Below are 20,826 nucleotides of genomic sequence, written 5' to 3' on the forward strand. Positions count from 1 at the left end.
TTACAGACCTGCAATCCTGGCATGGGTTTGCAGCTGCTGATATCTTGCCTGCCTTACCCACTTATTTTATCTCACAGGACTGGACTGGAAGCAACAGTGGTCCAAGGTAACGGAGACTGGAGACCTGGATCATTGGGAAGGCAGGCACCACATCCTGCAAAAGATCCGTGTAACCTACAGAAGATCCTTTGGTGCCACCAAGTGTTGTCAGCATTGCTTGTAGCTCTTGGCTACAGGGAAGAGATGTGAAAGGCACAGCTCAGGCTGGCTGAGCAGAGAAGCAAGCGTAGATTTGCCAGTTCCCAGCCCCAAGCTTAGGATGTCCCCTAGGAAGAGCTGTCACAGCAGTTACTCTCAAGGAAGGTGCCTGCCCTGTCTCTTGTGGGTTTTCTAATCAGCGATGGTGTCATTGAAGGGTGTGAACCTGCCTCATTCACCTACTCAGCCAGGGCAAAACAAGCTCTGTAGACCAGACTCCATGGGGTAGAAGGGTAGAAAATATTTCCGCAGTGATTTCTGGGGCAGTGCAGAGTTCATCCAAATGACTTGGGTGCTCACAAACAACCCCACATCTCTCCGCTCCCCCACCCCACTGCCAGATCTTCTGCTGGTGTAAGCAGTGGAGCCTCTTTCTAACGCTTCAGAGCATCCCAGTGGGCCGGCTCTTCTGTGGTGGTTTCCTCCTCCAAGGCTGGGACTGGAGCTAGTTGGTCCTCATGGACGCCTATTTTCTTTGTTGTTCTCAAGACACCTCATCCTTCCCAGTGTGGCTGGCTGGTGCAGATGCCCAGTTAGGCAGAGGCTGTCACTGGAGGGCTGGCTGGCCATCGCTGCTGCAGGGAGGGCTGCGGACAGACTCCTTCTTTTCTACCCTGGCTTGTCTGGCTTTGGGGACAGCATAGGCTAAAAGATTCGGGCAACGCTCACAGCAGTGCTGGAACAGGGGCAACCAGGACCCTCTCCTGAGAGCACGGCTTTGAATCATTGCTCCTGCCCAGCGGCAAGCGGAAAAAATGCTGCGAGCGCTCATTTGACCCACATGGCTGTTTTATTTACCGCCTGGGAAAGGCTGCAGCCGTGGCAGGGGGCTGCCACACAGGGAAGGGACCAAGCGGCCTGGGCCAGCCCGCGGCGCAGCGTGGGTTGGAAGGGAAAGCCTCCTTCCCACCCGATAAAAAACAACAAACCGACGTGCTGAGGTGTACACCGTCTGTTATCCTGCAAAGAGGTGGGAGAAAGGGAGGAGTGATCCAAGAGGAGGCCGTGGGAGGATTAGCACTACTTATCCCGAGGAAAAAGCTGAAAAGAACTCGGAAAGAGTGCAAATTAGAAGAATTGATCCTAGATTTGGTGTAGATTGTATCGTATGCTTTATCCCTGGTTTTCTAATGGGAAAGTACTAAGGAAATGACATGGTCCCTGAGCGAGTCTGCCTGTCAGCCCCATGTCTTCTCAACAGCACTGAACCCTGTTAGCTCTTGAGGACCAAAAGCCTCAGGGAAGTTCTCTGCAACAACAAGTGTACGTCAAGTATTGATGGCTGGTAGAGCTTGTTAGAGCTGCCACCAAGAGAGGGATGGGCAGAACGTGACCGTGCTAGCCCCTGGTGAGCCCCAGCTAGACCTTCATCACCTCTGTGGCTCTGCCCTCCCCACAGCACACCCAGTTTCCTACCAGCTGCTGGCAGCAGCGCGGGTGAGGGAGGTTACATGGGCAGAAAGTACTGTGTGTATGGGAGCGGAGGTTTAGGGAGGCCCTAATTGTGGGGGACAGAGGTATGTGAGGACTGGGTATGTGAGGAAGACCATGGAAACTCGGGTGATTGGAAAGGGAAGGAGGTTGGTGGGTATGGGACATAAGCCTGTAAGAAATGGACCTAATTTCTTCTGCTCATGGGATTAACAAAACCAAACTGAGGTCACAGGTGCTACAGGGAAACAGACAGTTGCACATACCTTACTCTATTGAGCACAGCACTACGAGGGCTGCTATGGGGAGAATTAACTCCATCTCAGCCAGACCCAATACACTTACATATTGGGCACTTTGTACATGGGCCACAGGAGCGGCTTTTTATTCTTGCTTAACTTGACTTTTCCACAATGCAGCTGTTGCCTGAACGTGTTTCCTGGGACAGTGTAAGAAGTAAACATGCTGGCCAGACTGCTGAGCCATGAAGACATCAGAGGTAAGAGCATAATTGGCTTCATGGTCTAAAGAAAAGCTACCAGAACTGCACACCTGTAAACCCTAGTTCTGGGGCACATTGATTTTCACTGGCCACTGTAGTGTGGTTAAAATGGTCCTGGGCTCTTTGCATTGTTTGTATTGAAGGTTCTCAAAGTCCTTAAAGAATGAAGGGTGAAATCTGGGCTTGAAGCACATGTAAGAGTTGTTCAGCAACTGTAGGTTTTTGTTGCAATGTGCTTTAACTTAGTGCCTTGCAGTTAAGCAGCGGGAGGTACATGAATGACAGCGATCATCAGGAAACAAGCCCTGTGACAGCCCTGACTTCAGGAAGGGAGGTGAATGGAGGGATTTGGGCTTTGATCAGGACAAAGGGAAGGACTGGGCCAGCTGACAAAAAAAAAGTCAGCTGCCCAAAATGCCAGAGTCCTGAGGGGAGCAAGCTGTTGGTGAGCCCACTGCCCACCTTGCCTGTGCCAAAGACCTTGTTCTTGCTCCTAGGCATGGGTGGGAGGGGTATAGTGTGGTTGCTGCCTTGTGTTCCCCCTTCTTCCTCCATTCAGCACTCCCTTCTACTTTGTCTTCTCTCCCCTTTTATCTTGATGTGTGTATAAATACGAGTGAAGCCTTGGCCCCAAGTCTTTAAGACTGGCACAGTTCATTTCTTAGCTGCTTCTCTTTCATGAATTGTCATGGCTTTCCTAACACTGGCAAGGACCTTGCCTTTGAAGATCCACCCAGAGATGGCCCTTTAGTGCCAGACAGCTTGGCATCATGTCCTGATTTCTCATTCACATACAGTCGAGACCCAGGCTTAGCTAAACTGGGAGGTGTGGTGAAACCGCAGATGAAATGCCTGCAGAGATAAGGTGTGGTGGGACTCTGCTGTCTACAGGGACTCATACTTTATAGTAAAGCCTATTCTAGTTCAGTGGGAGCGGATGGTTCTGCAGCAGGTCAATATTGCACAAGCTACTTCCACAGAGAGTTAGACCAAATGGCTATCCAAAGGCAAACTTTGGTTGGAATCATGTGCGAAGGTCTGATTTTCAAGTTTCCTCTGGCCATGCAGTTCAAAGAGATTCTAGATTTTCAAATATTTCTTAATCTCTAACTGTGTTCTAGTTCTAGTGTTATATCTACATCTCCATGCAAAAAGAAATTGCTTTCAATATAAATAATAAATTTGATTGATGCTTGTTTATTGTCTTCAGTCATCACTACCTGTCCATACCAAACCGTCACACATGCCTGTAATTGTAGGCATCAGTTTCCCACCCTGGTTCATCCCAAAGTCCTGGTAACAGGTTCACCACTGGTAAATATAGGCCTGATTCCCCAACAACCAAGTGGGGCTGTACCACCTGACAGCAGTATTTGATATTGGACTCACATCTAAATCTTCATGATTCCATCTATCATATTTTATATTAAGTTTTGTAATATTTGTGTGTGCTGTAAATACTTTGCAAGCTCTCTCATAGCCCTCTGCTTAAGACAGGAGTTCTGCCTTTAAAGGTATATGGCTTGGAAATAACTGATTCCACAAATGTAGTATTAGAGCAATAATTTATATAAAACCTTTCATCCTGCCTGGCACATGGTGGTTTATATTCACTGCAGAGTTGAGTCTCTGAGCCCTCCAAGTGTGATTCTCCTCTGAGAAGGGACCCAAACATACAGACTTTACACAAGAGACTCCTTGCATACTTAACGCTACTATGCATTAAATAAATGCAGTCCCCTCTGTAGTAAAGGGCAGCAACCATCTCTGTCTTACCACGTTACATATCAAGGGAGGGACAGTTATAGTTAAGGATATAAGGCTTCCTTTTCTTCAAAAAAAGAATGCCACATGGAGCTTTCAGTACATTCCATCTGAAAGAAGACCATGCAGGAATCATCACGGTCTCCATTTTATCTAAGTCAATAGTGAAGATCTGAAATGGCCCTTCTCCGTTGTGAATCTTTGGTTCCAGAAAGTCTTAAATAGAAAGTGGAGAGCACTATACCCTGTGGCCTTTCCAGACTCTAACACGAGGGCAAGAGAGAAGCTATGAGGTACTTGTGTATCTACACAGGCCTTTGGAATTATTCAGACAGTTGATAGGGGAAATACTAAAACCACTGGACAACAGCTGTGTATAGCACTGCAATTCATGGCTCAGTATTGCATAGTGCTAAGCACCCTCTTAAAGGCTGAGAATTCTTCACTTCCAGTCTCTTTTCCAGCACTTGAAGGCCTTCAAATCCCTCCAAGTTTGAAACATCTCATCTCTTCTGGGATTGGCAGTCCCTGTAAAATTCCACATCTCAAAGCTTCCCTGCCTTACACATTAACCAGAAATGATTATTCCAGAAGAATGCACCAAGGCACAGTTTAGTCAAAATGAAGCAGTTCACTTCTTGATGACTCACAGGTACTTTTCGTGTTTGTCTTGGAAAGGGCAGAGGTCCTTTCAGAGTTATATAATTTAGCATTTGCAGTGCCTCAGTTAAGCAAAGAATATGACTTGGAAGTGTTTTCAGAGGAAGAGCTGGATGGCTCTGAAGAAGATACTCTGTATTTTCCTGTAAAACAAAGCATAGTGGTTAGACATAAGGACAGATAGCCTGGGATATGTTGGCATTGCAAAGGACAGTTAGACCCGTCCTGATGACCCAGGTGGCTTTGACTTGGTCTGCAGCCCTGATATTAGCTGGGTTGTTACAGCAATACCAGCAACCACAGAAGTCAATTTTGTGTTTGGTGAGACAGCCAGGATATGTCAGCTTGACCAGATGATCATGCCATAGGGTAGTAATTTCCTCACACAAAGGGAGGGACTTAGTGGTTCTCCTTGAGCATGGGGATGCAATCTAGAACACATGCTCTTGAGATGAATCTCAGCTCCCTCCCTTTTGTGACCACAAGGCTCTAAACTAAGACCCAGGTGCACAGTGCCCGAAAACAGAGTGTGGAAGAGAGTGCTAATAATATGGGAGTTTCAGGTGGCAGCAGCATGGGAAGCAGTTGTGGGCATGTTTCATTCTTGTGGTGGTAGCCTTCTGTGTCTGGCTACTGTACTCATGTAAACTTACTGTAGCAGAGTCAGAGACCAACTTCTTGTTCCATTATCATCTGACTAATAAACACACTCTTAAAAAGCAGTTGCTTGCCTACATTAAACTCCTTCATATCCCACTTTGACCAAATGTCACTATCTTCTCTGAGAAATGGTTGGATGCAAAGATTACACACTTAGGAATTAAATTACTCATATTTTCAGCAACACTTCTTGCAAAATAAAGTCACAACCAAAATGGTGACATCCATGAAATGACAAGCCAGAGAACCTTTGAAGAGATACAGCCCCAAGGTGGTGAAGAGTACCTGAACAGTAAATGAACTGAGGGGCAGTGTGTCATGATATTATCAAGCTCAAAACAAAGCTCAGTTAGTGAGTGTTAGAATTGGTGAGACATGCCACCATCCAATACTTGTTTTAGTGTTAGACAATTACGCTCCTAGCATTATGCTACAATCATGAGCAATTATGCTAGTGATTCCAATAACTTATTACATACTGTTCCTTTGTATTAGAAGATTAAATACCATCTATGGATGTATGGATAGACAAATAGATTGATAGATATCAGGATAGACAGACCCTGAGAGTGAAAATGCAGGCAAAACCTTGTTTGTGCTTCAGTAGGAGAGATCTCTTGTCACATACCTGTTTTCCCACATAAGTTGTTAAAGGTTCTTGAAAATGGATAGCTCATGGCAAGCATTGGTGTCACCAGGATCAGGGAGCTTGACTGTAAGACAGAAAATTGGTTTTTTATCACAAGCCTAGAACTTTCTTTGTAGCCACATTGAGGGGGAGAAAAAAGGCTACAATAAGATGTTGTTCAGTAGTACAAGCAGGCAATCTACAGAAGGACAAGCTAGATGTTTGTGAGGCGTCAAGTTCATGCGTTTGCGTGTTTATGATGGTGATGAAGGAGATCAACCTTAAAAGAAACTACAGGACACAAACAGCCTGTCTCTAACTGTTGGCCAGGGAAAATAGCTTAGGCTCCAGAGCCTGTCATATGAGACAGTACAGAGTTCTGGTCCCTTATCTATGGGAGTTTATGCATTGAGGTAGCCAGAAAAGCTAAGATTTATATGCTTGGGGATGGTCGTTGAAGGCCAACAGACTGAGATAATCAGCGACAAATTTAACTTGACACACTAGAGGGCATTGGAACACAACACTCTACAGTCCAGATGGAAGGAAGAAAGGTTTTGCTGCTAAAATGAAGTTTCTTTTTCAGTTCTGGGGTGGTTTGAGAATTTAATAGGATTCCTGCAAAAGATGTGTTAAAAAAAAAAGTATGGAAAACACTTCTTTTTCTGTTCAGTCCCTCTCTGTTCATTAGATTGTACCATGGTGGGGGAAATTAGGCAGTTTTGTGCATTGTCACTTATAAGGCGGTAGAGGAAGAAGGTAAATTAATCACATCTAAAAAGTTTGATCAAAGACTTCGATCTTGCTTTATTTATTCTTTGCTGGCAGAACTGCCAAAGAAATATGCCAATTCCCACTGCCTGGGGCAGCTTCCACAGTGTCAACTAGTGTTGGAAGTGTCTGGTCCAGGAGATTTTGTCTGAAAAGGAATTCAGAATTGGGGTCCAAGACTTAACAACTTGTTCTCTCTACTTTATTCTGCCGGGTGTGTCAGTGCAGGAGGGAATGAAGAAACTGACATGCTTAATGATAGTTGTATCAGTTATTCCTGCCTTCCTTCCAGTTTCCTGGGAAAAAAAGGAGTTTTTCCCACAGTCGGAATAGCACCGCATCCAACAGATGTCATTTTCAAGCCAGAAAGACGGAATGGCGCTTTAAAAATGCACTAGGAAATGTTCCCAGACTTTGGTTTGGGAACCAATCCTCCTGCAGAAAACACTGGAATACCTGGAGTACCAGTTAAAAAAATCCAGGTGGATGATTCTGGTGACCCTAAATGAAGAAACGTGAGGCAGAAGCTGCATCTTTCCTGTCTTGTCCTGACACAAGATCTGAACGTGGCAGTTGGTTGGAGCACTTAAAACTTATAGCACTGCTCTGCCTGGCTAATCATGGGCTGCCTCCTCCAGGGCCTTAAGCATGTTGCTGGAGAGGACATGCACAGAGGTCAGTACCTCATCGAATACTGGTTTAACACCTTCATTAATGATATAGATAATGGGAAAAATGCACCCTCACCAAGTCTGCAACTGATACAGAACTGGAAGGAGTGGCTGATAGATCAGACGAGTCTGCTGTCATACAGAGGGACCTCAACAGGCTGGAGAAATGGGATGTCAGGAATCTTACGAAATTCAACAAAGGGAAATGCAAAGTCCTCCTGTCCCTGGGGAGGAACAACCCCATGCACCAGGACATGCTGGGGCCATCTGACTGGAAAGGAGTAAAGACAGAGCCAGACTTTTTGCCTTGGTGCCCAGTAAAAGGATAAGAGGTGGTGGAAATGAAGACAGAGCCAGACTTTTCTTGTTTGTGCCCAGTGAAAGGACAAGAGGCGTTGGGAACAAATAGAAATACAGGAAATTACGCTTAAGAAGAAACTTTTTCACTGTGAGGGTGGTCAAACACAGGAAAAGGCTATATAGAGAGACTGTAGAGTCTCCATCCTTGGTGCAAGAGTCACTGGGCCAGAGAAAGTCACTGCAGATGGAAGAGAAGCCTTCCAGGATCTTCCCTAAGGATCCAGTCTCTGTTTGCAACATTAGTTCTTTTTTTTAGGCACTGAATGCTTTGAGTTAAATGCAGGAATTTTCTGGGTATGGGACCCAAGCCTTTCCTCTTCTAGGAATGTGTCCAGGCCACTTGGTTCCAGAAACACATTCATTTATGTTCTTTCTTTTGCTCATTAAAATCTGAGTCTTTGCAACATAGAGACATGATTCTGACAACAGATTCATACTTCTTCCCATTTTCTGTTCCCAACATAAAGTGGAGACTAACCTGTCTTCTTGTCTCATGAGTTCAAGTTGCAATATCTCCATCTTTTCCTGCTCATAGCTGAAGAGCATCTTCCCCAAGAAGTTCCCTTCGCATTTCTCTTAGGTTGCGAATAAATAATAGTGCCAGTGAAATTTTCTGTTTTCTAACTTAACGTTTCAGTTATATTTTGTGGTTTATTTCTTGGGGAATTTAGAGTAAATGTCCACCAACCTCCTTCTCATTTTTTACCAATTATAGGTGAAATTATGAACTTTGGAAAAGGGTATATATTCATATTTATGTTGTTAGTGTCTTCTCTTTCTCTGACTAGTTCTAAGAAATAATTCAGAATATAAAGTGCATTTGACTTAAAAAACACTTGGAGAATGTTAGATTATTCAGCAGTAACTGAAATACATTCTTAGGCTGAGGTTCTAACCTTTGTTTGCTGTGAACTCCATTTGGACATTGAATTCCTCTTCAGCAGGCCTTCTTGTATCTATTTGTTTAAAAAAAAAATAATCAATCAGTAAATACAGGAACTATGTTCAAATTCCAACAGTATTTTCACATAATACAAGAAATAGTTTGAATTCTTACCTTCTTGTCCCAGAGTGTCCCAAACACCAAAATGAATAACCCCTAGGAGACAGATAATTACATGCAGTTTGATGACAACAACCCTTTAATTGCAGTACCTCATAATTATCTCAAACACTGTCCGTGCTGACTATTGGAACTCTTTGATAGAGGGCATTTTTCTGACAGTGTCTCACATAACGGGCTGCTGATGTGGTAGGAGATCTCCAGGCCTGGCTTATTTAGACTGTGTGTATAACTGGTCTACAAAAGTGACACAACTAGTTGGCTAGCACTAAACATATTTGGAAGGAGGGACCTTTGTGTATGGAAGACATGCCCTGCCTATGCTCCCCAGATAAGCTAGCAGGTTCACAATATAAAAGGCAAGGGAGTTCGGTCTGAAGCGTAGAATTTTGATACCATTCTTAAGAGACAGAGTAGACATAACTGTTGTGTCCTTAAGAAATCCCATTGTATTGGGATCCTACTGGCCACCTAGATATGTTGTAAAAATCATACTGACTGAAAACTCTCAATCATTTGTATTTTGGTCAATTCCTCTCTTTATTATTAGTACTACTCAGCTGTTCTTGGTGACTTTCATGTTGTTTATACTCCCTCATTACCTGAACCCACAAGAGCATAATATGATGCCTCTAGATGCACTGTGCATGAGACTAGAAGCCTGCCCACCTGAACAGAATAGGGCTATTTTCCTCATCTTCAGGAATGAAGTTCTTCCCAAAGCTATTGGCAAAGTTGGAACTTATCTTTATGTCAGCTTTATCTTTAAGGCCCATCTGTTAAGGCAGCTGAGAATATGAAATACCGCTGAATTCCTGGAATGGGTTTCCCAAAGAGGCCTTTGGCAATAAGGATGTGTTAGGCAACTTGAGCTTTCCCAAGCTGTTTTTGTTCCCCTCAAAGCACAGCATTGCAAGAACGTCCCTACATGTTAAATGGTCATAGAGGAAACAAAACCCTATATATGTGTAACTTACCTGCAGAGCATTCAGCAGAACAAAGAGGATGTGGAAAGCTTCATGGCTGTTTTTGATGACGGTGGCAAGGCCAAATCCCCAGGTGAGGCCTAACAGTGGTGTCAGGATGGCCACACTTTTGCCAATCTGAAACAACGAGTTCCTCTCCTGCTTGTTTGACCTATCCCCAATAGTTGGCCTCAGTATTTTTATTATAACAACTGCAGTGATGAACAAATTCGTGGCCACAATGATCAGGGCAGGTATGGCGAAGGCCAAGAAAGCTTTGCTGTCCTTCCAGTTGAGCCAACAGACATCCTTTCTGGTGTAACTGCTCCTTGGCAGTGTGACAGCGATGGTGATGACTGCAATGACAAAGGGGCACCCGTATCCCAGGCAGAATGCCACCGCTTTCTGAGCGGTCTTGCTTGTGTTATGTAGGATGAAGACCAGTCTGTAGAAAAGAATGAGGCCCAGGCTGAGCATCCAGAAAAGGACACACAGGTAGAATAAATGGATGAAAAAGGTGGCCACAAAACAGATGCCTCTGCTCATCTGTTGGTTTTGGTCATTGATGGAGGCAGTGACAATGAACCAAATGTCAGCAATCAAGAGTGATGTAGCTATGTTGAGTATACAGATGTGGCGCATATAGGAGGTTGTGTTGTTTGTCACGTATTTCCAGACTAAGGATTCAATTATAATGCAGGCCACCAAACTCAAGATTGAAATGGCCAAGCCAATGTAGGTAATATAAAGTGCAGGCATATAAATTGCCTGGGAGGGTTTATCAGGTGACATCAGAATGGAGAATGATGTCAAGTGACTGCAGTAGCAAATGACATAATCTTCTCCCTCTGTGGGCGTGCAACCATGAGTATCCCAGCGCACCCTACGTTTGTTCAGTGCGAAGTTCCAAAAGACACATTGGGGCATCTTTAGAGATGAGTTTTTCTTTGCAAATGTCATATTAATATTGAACTTCTGACTTCTGTTGCTGCTCACAGTTGTTGTTATCAGTAAGCTGTTCACACACTTGGTCCCATTCCGGGGCAGAATATTTCCAAGTGTTGAGTACATCACACTGACAACGGTTGAATTTTGGGGTAGAGTCTGTATCTCATTTTCACCAATGAACACGCTAGCTGCGAGGTTTTCTGTACTGTGGAAGCTCTTGTTATAACAAGAGTTGTTATTTTCTGTGACCACTATACCTTGTAGCTGAAGGGAGTTTGCAAAGACAGAAGGAATGGCATTATTAACTGGTTGGAGGAGCTGGGCAAAATTTTCTACCGACTGCAGTAACAAAGAACTTTTGGGTATGTCCTCTTTATTCAGGTCTTCCCAAACTCCAGCTGTGGAATCAGCAACAATAAAGTCCATTGTGGAGAGGAAATTCTGGAACAACAACAGAATAATGCTGTTACTGAAATCCCATACAAATCGTTGCTGTTTCTGATGGTAATTTCTGTGTGGTCCTAGAATTGCCTTTTGAAAAAGCCCAATATTTTCTTATTTTTCTCAATCCATATGAAACCTTCAGTTGTTAACCCTCTGCATGCTCTATTTACAAGTTAAGGTTTCCAAAAGTGGAGCTGTGTGGCCTTTTTTTTTACATATTACTTAGTATTTTTTCTTCTCCAGCCTTCTTTCCCTTCTTTCTCAGCCTTTGTGCTATCTTTGATTTCTCTCTCTCTCTCATGTAGGGTTCTCCAGCTACAAAACACCAAGTCTCTTTGCACTTTTCTGCTCAGAAGAGTGGTGCTTTTCCTCTATACCTCACAATCAAGGTTTCCAAGAATTTCTAAGATTTGTTTTGTTATTCATTTGTTGTAAGATCTAATTGATTGTCCTTGCTTGATCATGGACCCTGGAATTTACTCTCCCTATCCTTATTTCAACCATTTTTTCTATTCCTGCTTCTAGTCATAGAATCACAGAATGGTTTTGACATTTAAAGATCATCTAGTCTAACTGCCCTGTCATGGGCAGGGACATCCAACCTGACCTTGAACACTTCCAGTGATGGGACATCCACAACTTCTCTGGGCAACCTGTTCCAGTGTCTCACCACGCTCATCATAAAGATTTTTTTTCCTTATGTCCAATCTAAATCTACGCTCTTTCAGTTTAAAACTCTTACCCCCTGTCCTGTCACTACAGGGTCTAATAAAAAGTCTTTCTCTGACTTTCCTGTAAGCCCCCTTTAAGTATTGAAAGGCTGAAATAAGGTCTCCCTGGAGCCTTCTCTTCTCTAGGCTGAACAACCCCAACTCTCCCAGCCTTTCCTCATAGGAGAGGTGTTCCAGCCCTCTGACCATTTTCATGGCCCTCCTCTGGACCCGCTCCAACACGTCCATGTCTTTCTTGTGCTGAGGACCCCAGAGCTGGATGCAGTACTCCAGCTGGGGTCTCACCAGAGCAGAGTAGAGGGGGAATATCACCTCCCTCGACCTGCTGGCCACGCTTCGCTTTCTGCAGCCCAGGATACTATTGGCTTTCTGAGCTGCAAGCGCACATTGCAGGCTCATGTCCAATTTTTCATCCATCATTCCTTGTCCTTTTCCTCTGTATTAGAATGCTAGAGACATTTGGGGGTCCCTAGAACATTTCTAGTTGCTAAGCATACAGCAGCCTCTTTTTCATGCATAGAATCCTTGTCTTCATCATTATGACTTTTCATAAACTACTCTGTATCTTTGCTGTCGTTTCATCTTTGCTGTCATTTCATCTCATTCCCTCAATACTTTCCTGTTCCTGACCCTAACTAGCTGTGAAACTGCTTCAGGGAGAATGTCATCCCCTGTGACAAAAGGGGCCAAAGGGATTGATAAGTATAGGTAAGACTTAAAATAAAACCTTACTTCAATTACGAGCTCCTTTGCACATGCTGGGATAGAGGACACCATATACAGGATGTTAACAATTGCACCTAGGTTTGCAGGAGAAGTGTTTATTATGTTTTGCTGACTTTCTGTCTTTTTCTTAAGCTCTTCAAGGTATGCAGGTAGGCGTGCTTTTGCATCAGGACTGTTGACCAAGGACTGGAACAGAAGATAACAGTACATCACATGTGTGCAACTTGCCTGGAGCTTGATCCTTCATAATGGCTACACCTATACTAGTAAAATAAACAGACCGAGGGTCATTCTAGACATGCTGGTGGTGTTCAATCCTCTGACCCTCCAGAACAGGGTACCCTAACTGCCTATTGAGAGTAGTCTTTTGTCTGTTCTAACTCGTAAATTGCTCCTGGAAATTTTGGGGGAGAAAATAGTTGGCCTGGGCCCAAACCGCATGAGTGAGCAATCTAGCAAGTTAAGAAAATACATAATGGAGTAGCTGTACCTCTGCCTGGGACCTTGCTGTGCCTAATTTACTAAAATAAACATCGTAAGCATTTGATGAAAGAAAGATAATTGTTCTCATCTAACCTCACTGAGAGAAGGGTGACTCTGGATGGTTTGTAGAAGTGAAGAGCGCTATGATAGAATACCTAGGCTGAAAACCGAGCCCCAGCACCTCTCTGTGAAGCATGGCAGCTGATGGGGCATGCTAAACAGGGCCTGGGTCTGAGGTTGGGCAGTTGCACAGAGTTGTTCCTATTGCACCGTTGTTAGCGTACTCCGTAGCGTGCTTTGGGCTTGTGTCAACTAGCGTTCACCGAGGCAACGCCGGAGCATGGTTCAGGGAGCACTCCAGGCCAGCGACTGCTCCTGCTGGACACTATGAATAAGGTCACCTTGTTTGGGGGAGAGAGCGTTTTGTGTGTATGGGTATTAACCATGCAGTGCCACATGCCTTCTGGGCCAGAGAAGGGGACCTAGCCTCTTTCATTGACTTGTGTAGATATAGCCAATCATTCTTTATATCATTTAAAAGATAGTTTTAATTAAATATTTGATTTTTTAACGCTTCATATATTTTAGGTTATGTTAAGCAAAAAACCACCCAACAATTTTTGCTCTCTCCTACTCACCCCCACCCCAACCTCTAGAAAACTCATAAATGTTACCTCGGCCTGAGTCAGCAGGTTGCTTATTGTTTCAGACAGGCAGTCATTCCTTGCAAGTTTCCATTCCTTGTTGGAGCACTTGTAAGTTGCATTGCCTCGGGTGCCTGAATAATCTGAATTATTTAACGTACATGGCATTATTAACGTGGCCCCTTCTACTCCAATGCCAAGGCTGTCTGAGCAGGAAACTTCCTTACCTGTATTGAGAAAGACACAGAGGCAGAAAACTAAGAAGCAGGGAGATATAATTTACCCCCATCAAACCTGTGACCTCCTGAAGTTTAGAGGTCTTTAAATTAGTTAGGATTTCAGCTTGCTGTCTTCATTAATTATGACCTTTCAGGATGTGTATGTCTTGCACTCCCAATTTTTTGGAATCATGAAATTAAAAAGGAAATTGAATGAAGCCCCTTGGTTTTGAGTACTGAATCAAATCAACAAACCAATAACCAAAGTTTCAGGATTTGTCTGTTAGATTACAGGGTTAGGGGGGGAGTGGGATTATATTGACCACTATGTGAACAGTAATTCACACAAAGTTTATTCTGCTAAGGGACTCAGTGCTGCTGTAGCACTAATAGGAAATTCATTAAGACCTTGATAGTAAGGCCTCAACACCTTTTTGATGAACAGTCAGTCTTGCTAATTGGCTTTCATTGTGTTAGTCATATCAGTAAGTATCTGCTGATTAAAGTAAATAAAATGGCTGCATATTTATTGCCTAAGAAAGTGAAATCTGGCCAGATAGAGTGATTCAACAGTAGGCAATGCTACCATGGAAAAAACAAAATTTCTGCGTTATGGGGATGTCCAACATTTCTTTCTTTCCAATTTCCAATAAGGAGCTGAAATATCCAAACACTGGTCAGAACTAAACATCAAAACTGGATTTAGCAATGTTGAATTCTAATTACCCAGCATTTCCTGCAGAGCTGACTGGAAGGTGGGTCTGCCCAGGTTTCTGCAACACCTCATGGAGGTTGCCATTCTTGTGTTTAAAGTGGATATGTTCTCCCACAGGCTGACCTCCTCAGCTAGATGCCTTCTTCCTGAGGCACCACAATCTTTTATCCTTGCTAAATTGTTGGTGCAAGCTGGGAGCTGCATGCCCACATTTCAACACAGAAGATGAAGCTCTTGGTGGTGCAGGCTGCACCAGAAGGAAGTAGGGACAGAAGATGACTGAACTATAACTGCTTGGGAACATACTGGGGCCACCGTCAAATACAGTGAAGACAAAATATCTTGTCTACTTATTTTTTAAAATTACATTAAAATTGGTATTTTCCTCTGTATTTCAAAATTTCCTGTCAAAAAAGGAGACAAAAATTCTTGGCTAACAAAAACTGCTCCGGTTAGGGGTCACCAGCGATAAATTTGTGGCATCTGATTTAACAAAGATACTGGGATTTCCTATTTCACAGCTTTAAATAGTAACTTTTTTCTTACCAGGTATCAGGTGCAGAGTTATATTTTCACTGTTGACTTGCTGTCCAATGTGGTTCATAAACTTGCAATATGCCATGAGCTTTTTCTCTTTGCTGCATTCTATTTCTCTGTAATTGTGCACGTAGCAATTCAAATTTCTTTTTAAATTTTTCCCTGTATGGAAGGATTTAGATAGGTTAACACAGATTTGGGGTCAATCAGCTAGCAGAGAGCAGAAAGCTTCTGCAAAACTTTCTTTTCTGTGGGTCCTAGAGAAAAAAACTTCCTTTGTGGAAAAAACTTCCTTTCTGTATGCTGATCTCTGTCTCTTATTCCCCACTTAACAAATCTCCTGGCAGCTGCTGCGTGATCAGTACCTTTTCAATTACTGGTGTATGAGCAAATCCTGCCCAAACCCTCTTTTAGTGTGCAGGAACGAAAATTTGCTTTAGAAACCATTTTGGAGAATACTCTTCCTGCTTCTGCTTCTACCACAGGCATTTCATTTAGGCTAGGATACTTTTTAGCTGTTCTTATATGGTTCTTTTGAACTCAGGATCTGTACCACGCTCCCATTGCTTTTCAGTATGCGTGTGCCTGAGGGTCCCTGACTGCAATCTCTTCCAACGAGACCTTGGCATTTTTCTTAGCAGCTGAAGGACCCCTCAGTCTCCACCCGCTTTACACTTCAGGCTGTTGGTTTTGCACTCCTGCGTGTTTTCTGAGTTAGTTTAGGTGGCTCTTCTTTGCTTTTTTCAAATTAACTCTTTCGTAACCCACTCGAAAACTTCTAGCATATAAAAACATGCCAGGGAAGCTGCAGAACTGCCGTAAATTTAAAGTCATGGAAGCCTAGGCTTTTGTGCTGTTAAAGATATGTTACCTGTATCCTTGAAGAAAATAGAATAGTTTTTTGAATTGCATTCTTAATGTGTTATTATACATTTTTCATGAATTAGTGGATCATCTTCTTCAGTAATGTTTTCTTGATACTGAGTTCAAGAAAGTGGCAGAGTGGAAGATAAAAGCAAATAAATGGAGATCAGCAATTTCTAATCTGAACAATGATGAGGATGCTCACTTCTCACTGCCTGGGAAGGCAAACCAAACATTGAATTTACCTATTATGTATTTATCACTACAGCAGTGACTTCAGTTGCTCTTCTATTAATCTCAGCCATGCTGCCCAGGCATAGCAACCATCCTAAAACTAGTCCATTACCCTTTTTTTACACTCTCAGAAGTACTTGTGGGTTGTCATAATAGCAGTAAGTATGAATTGGTTACACAGACCTAATTGAAAACAAACCCCCCCCAGGGACTGGGTTGTGACACATAGCGCAACTAGTGATTCTGCGAGTTTGTTGTTTCTTACCAACTTTAAATTTATTTTCTTGAACCACAAATGTAACACTGTAATTTTCCGCGGTGTCAGCACTTATGCAGCATTCAAGGGCTTGTTGTACTTCGCAGGGTATCGATGCTGCAATGGGTTTTATCAGGATGTTCTGCTTCAGAGGCAAGGAAATAACCTCGATTGTCACATTGGCAGAACTCTCCAAGTACTTCTGGGAGAAGGTGCAGATGTAGGTGCCTGAAAGAAGTGACACAAAACCTCATGTCTCTGTCAACAGAAGTGCTCCTCAGCTTTTGCATGGTCATGAGCCCTAATACTGAACAAGTACAGTGTTGTTGGCAGCACCATGTCTTGCTGTCCTCCAGCAGTTATGATTTTAACTCTTTTTTTTTATTTACTGTGGTCAGGCTTCACAGTGATTTGCTGGGCTAGGGATGCTGTAAATTGTCTGGTACGGAGATTCATTGCCTTTGTAGCTAATACAAACCAGGTTCACTCACCGTTCCAGTCCTGTGTGGCAGTCTGCACTGTGAGCACAGACATGGCTGAAAAGTTGCTATTCTTGATGCACGTATCACAGTCCACCGTTTTTATTCTATCTGCAGACCGGATTTTCCAACTGATACTGTCGTAATTGCTCATATCACTTTCACACGTCAGATTGAATGGATGTCCCTCGGAAATGAATGAGTTTATACTTGAAGATATTGTTACTCTGGCTGAGACAACACAAGATAAATTTCATATTATTGAGAGTCACTTGTTATAATAATTTGCTTGCAAATGACATGGACCACAGAGGCCACTTAGCGTTAAAGAGCTGATGGTCTGTTACATGCTGCCTGACTCTTACCTGCCTGGAGGTACATTACGCTGATGTTTTGACTGTGCCTGGCACCATGTCCAGTCCGCAGCTCACATGTATATGTTGTCACTGTACCTGACATCTCAGGTGGGCATACCGACTCATTGATGTTGAGCTTGTATTCAGTGCAGTTTCCACGGAAAATGGAGACTCCTAGAGAGAAATAAACATTCTTTGAAGGGCTACAGATGTCCAAAAATACATGGGCTCTGGAAATCACAAACAATCACTCTAGCTAAGGAAAACCTTGTGGGTTTGTATGTAACCTTTGACAGCATGGCACTTTTAACTCATCATTGCTGAAGTTCATTCACACCCTTTTCCTCTGGCAACACTCACAGTGGTTTTCCAAAGGCTTGAAGATGGCTATCAGCACAGTGCTGGGCACCTACTGCCAAAACCAGTCTGAGACCAACAACATTGCTTGGCTACCTCAGGAAAAGCCAAAATGGAAAGTATTCTGGTTCTGCCTAACCCCATTATCTATGATATTTAGGATAAGTAAGGTAAGTAAAACAGAGGTAAATACTGCAGATTTTAATGTCATCTTATTTTGACATAAACATTTGGAGATACTGACAGTCATTCAACTTTAAATCTGAAGAGTGTTGGTTTAGCCATAAAAGGAAAACCCCACTAAAGTTGTCTCCCACTGCAGCTGAATGTGCATCTGGTATGAGAGCAGAGTTCCTGGGGGAAAGCCTGGCCACAGGGAATCAAGGGCAGAACAGCTCATTACAGCAGGCCAGGATCACCCCTCTCTCTGCAAGCGCTGCTGCACACCCATAGCAGTCCTCTGTGGAAATGACTGTGTACATAAGCTTTGAAGTTTTTCCCCTCATTTTGCTGTCCTGCTTTCTGCTAAATTTGATTTATAGCAAATGGTTAATGATAAACAGTTAATCCATACCCATAAAATATTAAGAGGGCAATAGACTGTTTATGACTGTGGTTGATAGACATTTATGAGCATTTCTATTGATGTTATTTTGTAACTCTTTGTAACACATTTACTTGGTGTTTTATTAACTCTTTATATTCATTTTATAAGTAAAGCCTTGTGGGATGCCACTGACTCAACTGGCATGTGTTGTATCACAAGTACAGGCGGAGAGGGAAACTGCGCACTCAGTATTTAGCTATGCTGCAGCTGTTTCAAAGTGTAGCACCTGCTTCTCTTGGTTGCCAAATCTTGGTATCGGGTACACAAAAGCTTTTCATACCCCAAGGGTGATTCTGGAGCTAGTAGTAGAGACTGATGCACTCATCCTTGCTTTCAAAACTAGACAATGAAGAAATAAGCTTTTTGGAAAAAGCTGGTATGACGCTGGTCCAGGCAGCTGTTTCCATCCAGGATGGCACAGTTTTAAGCATCAATGTATGCACAGTGCATGGAGATGCCCAGAATCCCACTGGCACCTGCACAACATATACGGAGTCTGTACCACGCTGTCCATCCATCCTTCGTCCTTCCCACACACACACCTTTGGAGCACACCCGGTAGTCATCCTAGGATTTGGCCTTTGGGGTAGCCAATTAGGAGGAGATCTTTGAAGAACAAACAAACTTAGCAGGTGAAAGACAATCTTTTGTTAATCATACCTGTAATATTGATTGCTCCATTTACTTTCCAGTCACCGGTAAGTGATGGTATGTGTCTGTCAATACAGCAGGACAGCAGAGGACTGTTTGTCTGCACTTCAGGGCTGTTGCATACAACACTCATGTTGTTTACGTTCGGAGTGATGTGTAGTGGAGAGACTACTATTGGTTTTGTGGCCTTGTAGATCAGTGTGTGAAAATTATTGCTCTTTGTGAAAGAGCACCCATAGGTACCTGTAAAGCATAGGCAATATCTTAGCATTGAGAACACATTTCACTGTTTTTTTCCTCTACGTTTGGGGTTAGGAGCTGGGCCTACTTCCACACCTACTTTTCCCATCTCCCTGCTCTGCAGTGGCTCTGCTACTTGCTAATCAAAATGTACCCTCAGGTCATCTGCACTATGCTTTCTGCAGACTCCTGGTGCCAAACGTATCCAGATTAGGCAGCTTCAGTGTTGATGGGTACTCGAGAAGAGACCAGTGCTCTGGGACTGAAATACTTAAAAGCTGGCTGAGTTGGTGTTTTGGGGATCTGTGTATTGCCCGTAGTCCACGTGGCAGCAATATGTTATGGCAAGAATATAGACTGACTGTGCAAAAGGTTCCTACACAGAATGGGTGAGAGAGAGGTGCCCAGGGTGGACTACACAAGAGCTGGCATTCTAAGTGTGAGCACATAGGCTGCTCAGAAGGTATCGCCAAAGGCAGCAGAGAAGTTATCAGCCACTTTCTCAGGCACTTGTCCTCTGGATGCAGCCAGGCTTTCTTTTGAAATCGGCAATCAGAGCTCCAAATTTCCTTCATACTTTAGGTATGTGGATTCCCCTTCCCCATTGGTGAGTAGGCCACTTACATAGGAGAGGAGACACCAAGGTTCAGGGCATCCTTAGCTCGAAGAAGTTTGGACCCATGACTCCTACCTTGGCTCTGTGTGCCCAAATACCTTGTCAGAGACTACCCTTTTTGAAGTTAAATGTAAAATTCATGGTCTAAAGAGAAGAACTGAATGGGAACTTGAGTCAAAGTTCTGATAATACATGATAATTCCCCTGATAATTCCTCCCAGCAAAATGCCACCAATTTAACTGCTTCTGATTTTCAAAAAGCTCTAAACACGAACACATGGAAAACTGTAACTCCGAGCTCTAATTAGTTATGTTGGCAAAGGAGGCAAGGGCCATCAAGGACAAATTCAACACAGCCTCAGATTACCACACCAAAAGGGTGGGAAGACCTCACAGCCATGTAGTCACTGCTGTCTCCTGAGATATGGCAGTGAAGCCTGGCACTGAGAAAATCCAGGCCTGTTTAGTCACTTCAGTCAGTTCACATCTTACTGGCAATGCCAGTCAGTATGTAGTTCATGAAAGAAAAAAAAAAGGAAAATTATGAGGAACAGTGTATTTTTCACATTTATTCTAGGAAAATGCAGTCACTGCATGCCTCTTTTTATAGAACTAGCCACACTAGAGACTTACATCTGCTGTTTTAACAATAGAAAATCATACCATTATCCTTCATTGTAATGTTGATAATTTCAAGAGTTGACCATGAGGTTTTTGTTGAAACGTTTATCGAATACTGCAAGCCGGTTGAGATGATCTGATCTCTGTAATACCAAGTCACATTCTGAGATGTTGAATTTATCTGACATGTCAGTCTTACTGTATCCCCTTCAAAAATGTCAACAGGACTCACAGTGAAGTTTGTTTGATCTGGGAAGACAAAGAGCAACATTCTGCATTATTGTCATTTCAGCGCACATCTATGTGGTGTCTTTCATCTCGTGGGAATCCTAGGTGCTTCGCAACTAATATGTATTCAGCATCAGT

General features: G+C 43.3%; 1 protein-coding gene across 6 annotated transcripts in view; it reads right to left on the reverse strand.

The window, feature by feature from the left end:
• Positions 1 to 3,368: 3,368 nt before the first annotated feature.
• ADGRF5 (adhesion G protein-coupled receptor F5) overlaps positions 3,369 to 20,826 on the reverse strand; it is a 47,563-nt gene continuing 30,105 nt past the window's right edge. For 5 of the 6 annotated variants that reach the window (XM_069805642.1, XM_069805644.1, XM_069805643.1 and 2 more), the window contains 13 exons: positions 20,503 to 20,709; positions 18,993 to 19,226; positions 17,378 to 17,542; positions 17,025 to 17,243; positions 16,543 to 16,761; positions 15,189 to 15,341; positions 13,740 to 13,936; positions 12,589 to 12,768; positions 9,746 to 11,122; positions 8,763 to 8,804; positions 8,602 to 8,661; positions 5,904 to 5,988; positions 3,369 to 4,758 (listed from right to left, as the gene is read on the reverse strand). In XM_069805642.1, the coding sequence (XP_069661743.1) occupies positions 4,679 to 4,758; positions 5,904 to 5,988; positions 8,602 to 8,661; positions 8,763 to 8,804; positions 9,746 to 11,122; positions 12,589 to 12,768; positions 13,740 to 13,936; positions 15,189 to 15,341; positions 16,543 to 16,761; positions 17,025 to 17,243; positions 17,378 to 17,542; positions 18,993 to 19,226; positions 20,503 to 20,709 (3,218 nt within the window). In that variant the 3' untranslated portion in view covers positions 3,369 to 4,678. The remainder of the gene's footprint in view (positions 4,759 to 5,903; positions 5,989 to 8,601; positions 8,662 to 8,762; positions 8,805 to 9,745; positions 11,123 to 12,588; positions 12,769 to 13,739; positions 13,937 to 15,188; positions 15,342 to 16,542; positions 16,762 to 17,024; positions 17,244 to 17,377; positions 17,543 to 18,992; positions 19,227 to 20,502; positions 20,710 to 20,826) is intronic. The other variant, XM_069805645.1, reaches the window with a different exon arrangement.

Source organism: Haliaeetus albicilla, chromosome 18 (assembly GCF_947461875.1).
Source record: "Haliaeetus albicilla chromosome 18, bHalAlb1.1, whole genome shotgun sequence".
Lineage (NCBI taxonomy): Eukaryota > Metazoa > Chordata > Aves > Accipitriformes > Accipitridae > Haliaeetus > Haliaeetus albicilla.